A 14,179-nucleotide genomic window follows, 5' to 3' on the forward strand; every position below is an offset into this window, starting at 1 on the left:
ATTCTATTCCTTGTCCTTTAACTTTTTTTATGTGTATATTACTATATAGTTAAATGTTTAATATAGTCTTATTGTCAATATTTACTTTATAGCTTCTGAGATTGAATATTTTACTTCAGGTCATGGAAAATATTAGTTCTATTTTCTTCTAAAACTCCTTAGATTCTACATATTGATTTTTAACTCACCTGAATATTTCTTGTATAATGTGTGAAATAGGGCTCTATATTTGTTTTATTTCAAGTAATAGTAGTCCATGCACCTTATTTGTTGAATAAGCCTTATTTTACCCATTGATTTGAAATATCAACTTTATCATACATATATTAATCAGATATATATGCTTGTCTCTAGAATGTTCATTATATTTCATTGATCTACTTGATTATTTCTGTGCTGGTGTTATGTTGGTTTAATTGCTGAGACTTTATAATGGTTTTAAATATTTTTTAATATTTTATAATTAACTTTGACATTTAAAATAATAAAATCAATCTGCATTTTAAAAAAAATTTTTAATTGTATTTTATCTGATATATAATAAATAGTGCTACCCCATTTGCCACGCCCTCCATGCTGCTGATGGATCTGAGTGTAGTCTGGCAAATATTTTTAATGTTCAGGTCATTTTCAAGCCTTCCCTGGTTTTTCTTTCTCATGGAAGTTTTTGATTTTTCTTTGCGCATATGTGTAAACTTTGGTAACCATGGGTTTATAGATGGCCTGAATCAACTTCGTTTTTGTTCTGCATTCCTCTGGCCAATCTGGAGTACGTAGAGAGTTATGAAATCCAGATGGCCTCTGACCTTCCAGAACTGCCAATTGAATAGCTAGCTACTATATCTATTATTTGCTTCAAACAGGACAACCTCAGGCTAGCAAACTCTGTTTGCTTACTGTGAAGATCACCATTCTCACGTACAATACATCAAATCATGTGAGTCCCCTCTGGCAATGGTAACAAGCCCTGGTATGGGATGTGGGACCACAGCAGCAGAGACTCACACAGATAGTACCCAAACTTCAGTGGTTTTCACTAATAAACACTCCTTAGTTTACTGTAAGTCTTCAGTAGGTTTCCAGAATGCTGAAATAGTTTTTATAACAATTTTGTCCAACATTAAAGTTGCTTTTTGAAAGTGGAGATGCTTTGTTAACCTTGTCACCTCATCATGCTAAAAATGAAACTCCCTGACTTATTTTGAATCACACTTGAACCACAATGGTTTTATAGAAATGGAGGTTGAAAGGCGTTGTAAACTTTTCAAAGCTACCAGGTGCAAGAGTACATGTAAAGCCCGTTATTAAATTCATTATTTTTGGTAATCAATAACAACTTTTATTTTTAGATATTCTTTGCATTTGTTTAACATACATTTTAAAGTAAATGCTGAGTTCTCTTTGAAGACGTTCCTATTCAGGTCCTTTGCCCATTTTTGGATTGAATTATTTGTATTTTTAGTGTTGAGTTTTATAAGTTCTTTATAAGTTTTGGATATTAACCCTTTATCAGATGTATTGGCAAATATGGTCTCCCATTCAGTGGATTGTCTTTTTATTTTGTTGATGGTTTCTTTTGCTGTGCAAAAACCATTTAGGTCAATGTAGTCCCATTTGTTTATTTTTTCCTTTATTTGCCTTGATGCATAAAAAGATGCTAATGTCACTAAACATCAGAGAAGTACAAATTAAAATCACTGTAAGGTATCACCTCACACCTATCAAAATGGCTATTATCAATAAATCAACAAACAGAAAGTGTTGGGGAGGATACAGAGACCAGGGAACTCTCGTGCACTATTGGTGGAAATGCAGATTGGTGCAGCCACTGTAGAAAACATTATGGAGTAACCTCAAAAAATTAAAAATGGAACTACCTTATGACCTAGAGATTTCCCTACTGGGAATTTATCTGAAGAAATCCAAAACATGAATTTGAAAGAATATATACACCTCTTTGTTCATTGAAGCATTATTCACAATAACTAAAATTTGGAGCAGCTCAAGTACCCATCAATAGCTGAGTAGATAAAAAAGCTGTGGTACATTTACACAATATAATACTACTCAGCCATCAAAAAGAAGGAAATCTTATCTTTTGCAATAGCATGGATGGATCTGAAGATTATGCTAAGTGAAATAAGCCATTCAAGGAAAGATAAATACTATATGACTTCTCTTATATGTGGAATCTAATGAACAAAAGAAAACTAACAAACAAAACAGAAACAGACTTGTACCTGTCAGAAGGGTGGAGGTGGGGGCCTGGGTGGAAAAGGTGAAAGGATGAAGCCAAAAATAAAACCTCATAGACATCAGTATGGTTATTATCAGGGGGCTATAATGGGGGCGGGGGGGACCAGAAGAGAGTAAAGTGAGGATAAATGGTGATGGAAAGAGGCAAGACATGGGGTGGTGAACACACAATACAACACACAGATGTTGTTTATAGAGTTATACAACTTAAATCTATAATTTCATTAACCAATGTAACCCCCAATAAAATCACTTGAAAGAATGAAGAGGGCAAGTAACTAAGCCCCAAGGCAGACATAGGGGGAAGGGAAATGGTTGAGTGCTTAAGGACGTCAGAGGAACTCTGGTCTAGTCATCTGTAAGAGTAAAATTTAGATTCTAACTACTGTGTGACTTCAGGTCAATTGCCAGCCTTCCTGGGAACCAGTTTTCCTATTTATGAAATGAAGGGGAAATAAAGGAGAGTGGCAGATGGGAGGGAGATTGCAGAAATGTCGAGGACATGGTTCCTACTTAGTTGGAAAAACTAGCCTGAGATAGAACTACATGTCTAAATTGGAGGGGTGGCAGCAGTGGGGCGGGGTGGGGGGCGGGCAGCGGCAGTGAAAGTATAAGGAAGGAACGACCTTAACAGAGGGCTGAGCTAAAAGTCTGATTTCACTTAATATCTTCATTCAGGATTTAGATCAGTGATGACCAATATGGTGGCATCTGGCCACATGTGGCTACTGAGCACACAAGATGTAACCAGGTTGAATCCAGATGTGCTGTAAGTGTAAAATACATCCTGGGTTTTAAAAACTCAGTACAAATAAATGTAAAATATCCCCTTAATAATTTTTAAATATTGATTCAATGTTGAAATGATAGTATTTTGGATATACTGGGTTAAATAAAATATATTATAAAAACTTTTTTTAAGTAAATACTGAGTTAATTCAGTCCAGCTAATTACGTGCAAATTTCTTTTTTTAAGCACATTTTATTGATTGTACTGTTACAGTTGTCCCAGTTTTTTCCCTTTGCCCCCCTCCACCTGGTAACTACCTTCCCTCTAGCAATTCCCCTCTTTAGTTCATGTCCATGGGTCATGCATGTAAGTGAGTTCTCTGGCTTCTCCCTTTCCTATACTATTCTCAACATCACCCTGTCTGGTTATTCCTACCAATTATGCTTCTTGATTTCTTGATCTCCACACCATTTCCCCCTTTCTCTCCCTTCCCCTCCCACCTGATAACCCTCCAAATGATCCCCATACCTATGATTCTGTTCCTGTTCTAGTTGTTTGCATAGTTTGTTTTTGTTTTTATTTTTTAGATTCAGTTGTTGATAGCTGTGAGTTTATTATCACTTTAATATTCATAGTTTTGATCTTCTTTTTCTTAAATAAGTCCCTTTAACATTTCATGTAATAATGGCTTGGGGATGATGAATTCCTTTAGCTTTACCTTGTCTAGGAAGCATTTTATCTGCCCTGCGATTCTAAATTATGGTTTTGCTGGATAGAGTAATCTAGGAGTCATTGCTTTTCATCACTTCGACTATATCTTGCCTGCAAAGTTTCTTCTGCTTCCAGTCAAGATGGAAGCATAGGCAGACATGGCTTGCCTCTTAGCACAACCATATCAAAATTACAAGTAAGATATAGAACAACCATGACTCGAAAACATCAGAAATCAAGTTGAATGGAAGCCTGACAACTACAGAATTAAAGAAAGCACATCCATTGAGACTGGTAGGAGGGGCACAGAAACGGAATGAGCTGGTCTCTCACCCACATGTGGTAGATAAAAATTCGGGAGGGATATCTCTGGAGTAAGGAGTCCCAGCCACTCACCAGGCCCCCCAGCACATATTTTTTAATAAGTATGTAATATATAATAAAATGTATAGAAATATAGACATCATCTTTGGACTGAAGAAATAATGCCTAGTCATAAACATAAAAAAAAGTGGAGGGTTAATACATTGAAACTAAAGATTTTATTTCTGTGTAAATGTTTACCTCACCCAATTCTGTCATAGATGAACCCCCATTTTGCTAGGCAAAAATGTAAACACCCACTCCATTTACAACAGAAACAATTTTTATACATATGCTATATTGTTTTCAGTCTTGCATCATATGGTAATATAATGGTAATGCATCTGTTCAAAATTTGTATAAATTTTAAAATGCATTTTAGGAAAAAAATATATAAAAATATGCCATGGGTAAAAAAGGAGACGGTGCTTATTTCCCAAAATCTAGCTTGACAAATTTGATATGCATCTGCAGTTCTGGAAACAGGTGTTTGAATCACACAGGTAACCTGAAACCTGAAACAACTGGTAAACTGCTTTGCCTGATGAAGGGAGAGTAATTGCTAATGAGTCTAGACTTTTCTACACTCTCAACATTTATGTTGACAAAAACTGTTCGAGTATTTATGAAGGAACAGATGTTTGTCAAGCATAAAAGAGAGGGAGCCATTATGGGGAAGCCATTTCAGATACTGTACAGAAAAGCTGGTTAGAAGTTTAAGGAGGCCTCTTAAGAGAACGATCCAAAGTGGATATGTGTATTTCCTAAGAGCTAAGAAGAAATAAAGGCCAACAGAATGGATTTCACATTCATTAAGGTCAAGGGAGTTGCAGGTGAGAACAGCTGCAAATACAGAAGTGCACCTGAGGAAAAGAGCTGGCTTTAAAATAATTGTCAGATCCAGACTGCTCAGATTGATTTTAGAGTGTCAGCCAGGGAAGAAATCAATTACATACTACAAGTTTGATCTTGGTAGGATAAACTGAGGGAGGGGGGATGGAATTAGGCAGGAAAGAGGAAAAGTACTGGGCCTTCCTTTAACCCCTAATGCAAGTGGTCACGCAGTCTGGCCTAGAAGATTAACTCTGACTTTGGGCATTTTTATAGTTATGTGGGGCTGGCAATTCCGTTTCAGTACTTTTTGAGTTAAAGCAACTCTATGTAGTTTTTATTACTAGACAGTAAGGTTTTTCAACCTGGGTTGGGAGAACAATATCTGAATATTTGAAAAGGTAGTAGAAGACAATGTTTCTTTCTAATTATATTCCATGGATCAAAAATAGTGGTTACAAACCACTATTTTATCTGCATCATACCATTCTTTAATATTACATCCTTCTAGCGAAATTTTTTTATACAGTTTGCCTTTCCTAAAAACCTACCAAAAATGTCAACTTCTGTTATAAAATTATAGCTTAAATAAGTTCTTCACTCTGTCAAATAAATATAAACCTATAGAAACAATAATCACTTTCACAAATCACAAATCACAAATTGTAATGTAAAGAAAGTACCATCACAATAGAAAATGAAAAAATCCCCAGATAGAAATATATAAAGAAGTGGGAAGGATTACATAAGGAAAATGCTGCCAAAAGGTAATTAGGGATCTAAAATAAGAATTAAATAAATTTAGACACATAGCATGTATTTGGATACACTTATTCAAGAGACTGATTTTCAACTAAAATTAATTATCAACCTAATTAAAATAAAAATGTCACTAAGATTCATCTCAAATAATTTTGAGGTAAATAGACATTTCCAAGAGAATACTGAAAAGAATGAGGGGAAACTTTGGTCTCTAATGGATATTAAAATATATCTTATAAAGTTAAAATACTGGAGTACTTTTGCAAGGAGTAGATATTTGAATGGAATGGAGCAGAAAACCCAGGAACAGAAAAATAAGTGTGGAGAATTTAATGCAAAATAAACTAGTATTTTAAACCAGGTGAGGAAATTTGGTTTGCCACATGTGAATAGCTGATTTATAAATAGTTCTTGAATATTACACCACACTCCAAAATAACTTGGATTACTTAGACTTAATTGGGGTACATAAAAGTAAAGAAAACCGTAAATGTAAAGCTGGACCAAGGAAGAGAATTAAGAGGCATGCAGAAATGCACTTTCATTTCATTTGAGGAAGGTGCATTTGTTTCTCGTAAAATTTGCACTTGTATACACATATGGACATAATCTCTGAAACCATGAAAACATCTTCCTGTTGTAGTCGCCAAATTCCTCGGAGACTGGCTGGGGCCCAGAGGGATGTGAGGGAGGAATAAACTGTGGGACAAAAAGACATATAGATTTTTTTTTTAGGGGAGTTTTCTAGATGGAGGCCTTCAGCACCCAAAAGTTCCACCCCACTCTAGCCCCAGACGTAGGCAAAGACAACTTTTCCACTGGAGTGAGTCTAACTCTCATAGATTTATAGAAACACTGCCGACTCCCACTGACATTTGAACGGAACCCACACTACCCGCAAGCAACCGCTGAGATTTTAAAGTCTGGACCTTGCACATGCGCTCTGAGTATCTTTGGCTGCAGGGGTTTTGTACGCACGCTCAGTGACGTCGGCTCTGAGGGGCGCACGCGCAGTTGAGTTTGCCGGAGGTTAGGCGGGGAGGGGAGTTGCTTGGTTACAATAAATCGGGCGTGAGAGGTTCTAAACTGCTGTTCTGCGCAGTTGGTGAGTTGTCGCGGGAGGCAGTTGGCTTATCAGGAGCTATAATGTCGGGCTCCGGAGGCGGTAGAAAGCTGAGGGAAAGATGAGGCTTCTCTGAAGCCCTTCATCGCTATCTGCGATGAAGAAGATTTTTGGCTTTGGGGGCAGGAAGGGCGTGTCGCCCTTGGGCTTGTCCAACGGCCCAGGGAGCAACAGCGTGGGAGATAAGCGAAAGAGTAATAATCGAGTCACCTCGCAGCACGGGTACCTCATCCAAGACAAAGATCTGGGAATGATCCACAAAGCTGCCAAGGTAGGCAACGTGGCAAAAGTGAAGCAGATTCTATTGCTCCGGATAAATGGCGTGGATGACACAGACAAGATGAACAGGTAATAGAGACTGCGGGGCCTGCAGCGTGGGGTCGACCAGGAGTAGGTGGGTGGACCTGGGAGAAGCGCTCACCTGCCCGGGCTCAGCCAGGTGGAGCGCAGCCCTCCTGTCACGGAGCGCGGAGGGCGCTGGGCTGCCTTCCCGCCGCAGCACCTCGGTGGTGGTGACCATACGTGTGGTCTAGCGCTCAGGTCGACTTTAGGAGCAGGAAAAACAAAAACTTCAGGACCCACTCATCATTCCTCCCGAAAGACACTTTAAGTATATACAGCGTTTTGTATTTGATGTTCACATTTTTATGCCGTAATGCTGTATACTACAGAAAAGTACATAGTAAGAGAAATAATTTCCATAATAGATAAACTTCTGGGCTAAAAATTCTTTGGGTAAAATCCAATATCCATTTTATATCCGTGTACACGGATATATATTTGCCATTTATTGAGGGACCACAGGAGGGGATTTTGAAGTTGGAAGACGGCTGTGGTCTTAAATAGGAAGAATCGTTTTCTCGAAATGCGTGCTCTTCCTATAATTATCAATTTTACATAAACTAAATAAAAATATGGTTTAAAAGTTTTTGAATTACACATGCTGTCTGTCTGTATTTTGTGATGAGATTAAGAAAATTATTGTATGGTAATTAACGATTTGCCGTTCTAGATATCAACATACGCTATCAATTTCCACAAGTTACTTACTAATAGCTGAAAAAACAGAGAAAGGATTGGAACAGAATAGAAATGCTCAAAAACCCAAATAGATGTAAGACTTTAGAATTTGACTGGTGACCTTTTATGTTCATAGAAAAATATGAATTATTCATAAATGGAGGAATAACTGTTAAGTATTGGAGAAAACTAGCTAGATGTTAATCTCACAAAAAAATAAGTTCCAGATGGAATGTAGATTAAAAATTTCAAATACACAAAATGTGAAAATTACTAGACGAAAACACAAATACCTATTTATATTTTTTAAGTTGACAAAGACTTCAAAAGCAAGATTTTTGGAGGTTGATTGAGCAATATAAAAAAATTAAAACTTTGTTTTTCAGAAAGTAATATTAACAAAATAAAATACTTGCAAAATATTTACAGCATATGCATATCAGAAAAAAAGTTATATCTTTGTTTATCATAGAAGACTTTGAAATCAGCAAGAAAAAGAACTCTAATTTGAAACTGGACAAAGTACTTTTAGCACATCTACAAGTGACCAATGGACATAAGAAAAAAAAATAGTGTTACTGGTAAGAGGAGGAATTTATGTTAAAAGAGTAGTGAAATGCCATTTTCTATCCACAAAGTTTGTGAAGATGACCAGCAATGGTCCTTCTACTGCGGCTTAAAGTTTAAGTTGCTTTTGACTTTTCAAATAGACAATTTGTTTGTAAGTACCACATTTAAATGTATATATTTTTTTACCCATTAATTCTATTTATACTAAAATATCTTCATAAAATAATTAGATAAATTATGTACAGTTTGTTTTTCTCAGCACTGCTTAAAATAGCCGTGTTTTAAGAACTCATGTAAATGGATTTTGCAGTACATCCATAGGATGGAATAATATGCTACTGTTGAAGGTGGTTTAGATAATAGATATGTTAACATGCAAAGATGTACTTTGGTAGATCAGAAAGGGAGACAAAAATCAGTTTGATTGTACATACACACAGACTATGCTCTTCTGTTAGCAAAATATATCTGCAAAATTTTATCACATTTTGCAGATTTTTTTGCTGATTTTTGCAATGAACATGTTTAGAAATTCTTGTAAAGTTTATTATGAATGAAATAATCCTGGGGAGGAGCAGGAGTATGAATCTTGCACAGGTAAAAATAATTTCTCACTTCCTATTTCTTTAAATGTTTATGAGGATTGGTTTATTTTGACAACTTTTAGCATCTTCAGAAGTAAAGAGACTCTTTTATCTGTGCCTGTAGAGTTTATATATATATATTAAATTATATGCATGTTTTTATTTTATATAGCTTTATTATGTATAATATGTAAATGATTATAGATTAATCATTTTAGTTGTGTTCTTATGAAAATAAAAAACCAAAAATAGCAAATATAAGCAATTATTGGGAAAATATGGCTTTATAAAACTTTTGTTTAAAAATATTGAACTCTCCAACTATGTTTACCCATTCTTTCAATTTATTTATTCATGAAATATAACCTGAATACCTGTGTAGTGGATATGCTCTACTCAGCACCCTTCCAGTCTATACTCTGGCCCTTTTCATCTTAAAAACTTTATGTTGCTCAGTATTAGCAAAATGAGAAATTTAAAATTGAAGTATTTGGACTGTAGTTGAAGCTTTCTCTCCCTTCTTTCAAACAAAAGTATTTCTGAAGATAGGAAATTGTAAAAGGTAAACAGTACCTCCCCTTTTGAAATGTGTAATAGTATTAAATACTAATAATGATCATTGGAAATATCTAATTTCCATACATCTATAAGACTAAGTACTGAATAAAATGAGCCATCCTATTCACTTGAATCCTGAGTTTCAAGTTTCTTGAAAATCAAAGTAAAACTTGTTTTTTTTAAATTTCTTTTCTTGTTTTGTCTCTCCCCATAATGCTTTTAAGAACTAAAAGTGATTTATGTGCCAACCATATGACTAGAAATGCAAAAGATCTGTTGTATTTACCATTATTTCACTTAATGTAAGGCACAATGGATGGTATGATGCCTAATATTTTATATATCAATAGGAATTTATTTATATGCTGCCATTATATTTGTAAGACATTCTGATTTATAAATTACTTCCAATGTCAGAAATGTTAAAATGTGAGAAAATAAGCATTTTAGAATCATTGAAATACAGTGTACCATCTAATTCTTAAAACACATCTGCAAAATAGATATAATGTTATCATTTTACTTAGTTAAATGTCTTTGTAAAGTTGTAGTAATAGTAACAATAATAATATAATCTAACAGTTACTGAGATTTTTTTGTGCTAGGTACTGCAGTAAACACTGCATAGCTTTTCATTTAGGCAAACAGTGGTCTGTGATATAATTATTTTTATCCCCATTTAGTTGATGAGGAAATTGAGGCACAGACAGGCTAAGTGATAGCTAATGCACAACAGAGTTAAAATAAGAGTAGACAAAAGTTGAGCTGAATTCCCTTATCTCCATTCAAGTAGGACTCTCCTTCCTTATTGTGATGAGTAAGAAGACCTAATAAATGTTTTCCTGTCTCCAGAAGAAAACTAAATATTTATTTTGAAGGTATGGGGATAACACTTAAATTTTACAATTACATGAATGATTGTATGTTTTGAGATAATGCATTCTAGGTTCCTAAAAACTTCTCTCACTTTCGTAGGACTGCTCTACATTTGGCCTGTGCCAATGGCCATGCAGGAGTGGTCACTCTCCTAGCAGACAGAAAATGCCTGTTGAACCTTGGTGACAATGAAAACAAGACAGCTTTGATGAAGGTATGTAGTGGCCAACTATGTCAGCATGAGATGGATTTGATTTAACTACTAGAATAAAAATGACTTTATCTCATTTAAGTATTAAGTTATTGGTGAATGTTTACTTTGAATTCCTAGAATTTACAGTCTCTTTCTCGGCATAATACTGACAGGCTGTACAATCCCAGGAAGAGGAATGTGCAACTATTCTGCTAGACCGTGGTGCTGACCCAAATATAATGGACGTCGATGGGAACACGGCTCTCCACTACGCTGCCCTTGGTCAGAATACAGCTATAGTAGCAAAGCTGCTTTCACACAAGGCAAATATTGAAGCGAGAAACAAGGTATAAATCAACTAACTTTACTTACAAAATATTTTAAATACATGTTTTTATCTTAACCACCATTTTCTTTCTGACATACGTATACTGAATACAGTATATCAGGCCCTGTCACCACGAAAGCAACTCCAAAACCAGGTGAAGGGATGGAGAAAAGTAGTGTCCGTAGAAAGGGCAAAGCTCTATTTCCAGCTACATTTTACCCCAGAAGGAAAAGCTTCCTGTTAGTGCCTGGGAGTGGGTGACAGGCTCAGAGCCCACCAAGGACTGAAGGCCCTTGGGGGGTGACGTGATGGTAGCGACTGGCTACTCTGCAGGCAGGGGCTTAGGAAACAGGGTGCTGCTGGGGATGGGTGGGAGGAGGAGGCCCAGTACCCAGCAGGGGGAGCTGGGTGAGTACAGATGGGAAAGGGAAGCAGAAGTCCACAGGCCCTGAGCACTTCAGGACCCCAAAGTTCTGAAGGTGGTGGCAGGAGAGTCAGGTCATGTCTTGACATTAGCAGGGTCATCCGCTTGTGCTCATAGTCCCTCTGCCAGCCACATACCACCTTGGGGTTTTCCACTTCAGAGCGTAGCTCCTTCTCAGCCTCGTGCAGCTCCTCAGTGGGGTCGTGGTTGCATGTAGGGTGCAGGTGATGGCAAAGCAGTTCACTTGCTTTTTCTCCTGGACATATATTACCTCTTGCCACTGCAACCCTGACAGAAACAGCTTCAGTTGACACAGGCAGGGTTGATTTTTCATATTTGGAAACTCAAGCATTCTCTGAATGAAAATATTTTGAAATAACTTAATTGTCTAAGATTTCACTTTATATAATGATACTTCTGAAGGAGCAGTAGAAGATACAGCTCTCTTTTATGCCCTCATGACATATATTTGTGAAAACACTATAAGAAGCAAAATTTTTGAAAATATTTTTTTCACCTGAGTTTTTCTAATTAATGTAAAACAACATAGGAAAGCAAAATATGCCATAGAAATAAGCTTTATTTTAAAACTTAAACAAAACAAAGCATTTTACAATATGTTAGCAATCTTGCTGCTGTGCACAAGTTTCTATATTATTAAAAAGTGATTTATATAAAAGTGATTTATCTCTCATTGGCCAAACCATATAAGGGGAAATGAAAAAGGAAAGGGAAAGAGCAATTGAAAATATGCAGGTCAATTTGGAAATATGGCAATTGAGGGGAAATAACCAGAAGAGGGGTTTTTTATTATTGGTTGTTTGTTTTTGGTTCTGTCTTTTCAGTTTATATGTTTAGATTAGTGCTCTTCATTTTCCAGGGACAGTAATTTTTAGTTTGCAAGAGAGTGTCAATGAGCTGTCAGCTTGCCTCAAGATCAGTATTAGGAGGCTCTGAGTCAACCACATTGGCAGTGAACAGGGGTCATTAAGTGGGAAACAACAGGAAAAGACAGGTAATTAACTGAGATATTATCCTATTCTGGCAGCAGCAGCCACTTAGATAAGAGCCTGAACTCTGTTCTCAAATCTAAGTCTTGATAGGAAGTAATTTATAAATAATGAAATTAAGTTGCATTTTGAGTTTATTAGTCCCTTTTTGACCCCTACCCAAGTAATTAAATGCAGTTCTGTTAAGTTACTCTTATCTCTTACACTTTTATTTAGCCCAGTCCTCAAATGACAGAGGGCTTTGGCTACACAAGTGAGAGGAGACTAAAGTGACTGTGTACTGCACTAGTTCTCAGTTTGAAGCTTGCTGGTGAATCAGTCACCTGATGAACTTTTAAAAAGTTTACAAGTTTAGACTCTTCCTTAAAGATTTTGATTGAGTATACTTAATAATGCCTGGACATGTGTATTTAGAAATATTTCTTGGAGATTCTGATACAACACTTGGTTAAGAACTACTTAATGGATAAGTATAATGTATAAATTCACAGATCTCACAAACTTAAGAAATCTCTAGAAGAGTTGGAATTTGCTAGGTGATACTTCCTTCAGTTCTGTCCTTTCCATCAATATTGGCCTGACTTTCAACTGTTTCTGCCTCTTTGCTTGAGAAGTTACAGGGAACATTACTGGCAATATCTACTGGTTTAAAGAACACCTTTTTCCTTTCAACCATCAGTCATTCACTGGCACTCAGAGAGTCTAGATATTTGCTTATGGATCATCTATTTTTTAGTAGAATCTGACTCTTGAAGGATTTTGCATCTTTTGTTCTCGTTCAAGTCCTTAGGCCAACAAATGTTTACTACAAGAGGATTTTCCTGCAATAATAGTGTCTTTAGTCTTGTTTTCAGTTGAGGCTGTGTGATAGACTCTCTCAGTACGTCTGTTAAATTCATAGGGCCCTGGCATAATCAGGATGGCAGTTTTAAATATCAAAACCTCAAAAACCATGAATTTAATAACAATAAAGATGAGAATTGTTTCAATAATTTAGTTTTAGCAGTTTTATCAGCCATTTATGTTTGATTAACAATTGGGGAGAAATAAATACAAATTGATTGTAGTTTTAATAAGTGTTGGAAAATTTTTGTAGTGGGTACTATTAGTCTAAATAATGATTTTTATTACATATTGAGGCCCAAAATATTGGTAAGACATATGATACTAATGAAAAGAATGGTTTTAAATATATATATATTTGCTTTATACACACCCATTTAAAAAATACAGCAACTAAAATACACCAGTGGACTCTAGACTGAATGTGGGCCCTGAATATGTTTAGTTTGCTTCCATAAATTGAGTCAACATTTAAATTTAGGAGACTCATGTGGAAATCTGGATTTCAAGCTTCTCTTAAAGAATCTAACCTGGCACCTATAAGCCCCTCTTGCTGCTTGCTCTCCTGTGCAGAGGCTGCCCCCTTCCTATAAGACATGGGTTCTCTAGTTTGCTGCCATCCTCACCTAGATTCTCCACTTAACTTGGGTCACCTACTTTGCTTCCGTAAGCACTTAAGTTTACAATTCCTGTTTTATAGTTTATTTTATTAAAGATGTCAAGATTTTCAAGACCACCCGCATTCATTTATAATACATATTTTATATTAATCTTTTAAGAATGGGGCTGAATTTTTCAAGTTAGAATGTATGTTGTTGTTTTAAAAAAACTCATCCTTTAGATGTCCTATAAATAATTATATTCTTATTACTGCACAGGGACCAGCCTGGAGCAGGTCTGCCCCAGGCCAGCTGGAACTGTGTAGTTCTTGACTTTATGTAGGAAAGATTTTACAACATGAATCCAGGTGATTTTGAGAGTACGTTTGTTAAAGCTG

The 14,179-nt window shown here is 36.0% G+C and overlaps 1 protein-coding gene across 2 annotated transcripts in view; it reads left to right on the forward strand.

The window, feature by feature from the left end:
• Positions 1-6,655: 6,655 nt before the first annotated feature.
• The window catches only part of ANKRD26 (ankyrin repeat domain containing 26), a 124,734-nt gene continuing 117,210 nt past the window's right edge, over positions 6,656-14,179 (forward strand). For both annotated transcript variants that reach the window (XM_054592025.1, XM_054592017.1), the window contains exons 1-3: positions 6,656-7,124; positions 10,484-10,598; positions 10,751-10,924. In XM_054592025.1, the coding sequence (XP_054448000.1) occupies positions 6,874-7,124; positions 10,484-10,598; positions 10,751-10,924 (540 nt within the window). In that variant the 5' untranslated portion in view covers positions 6,656-6,873. The remainder of the gene's footprint in view (positions 7,125-10,483; positions 10,599-10,750; positions 10,925-14,179) is intronic.

Source organism: Pteronotus mesoamericanus, unplaced genomic scaffold, assembly GCF_021234165.1.
Source record: "Pteronotus mesoamericanus isolate MK-2021 breed Mesoamerican mustached bat unplaced genomic scaffold, CSHL_Meso_final contig_130, whole genome shotgun sequence".
NCBI lineage: Eukaryota > Metazoa > Chordata > Mammalia > Chiroptera > Mormoopidae > Pteronotus > Pteronotus mesoamericanus.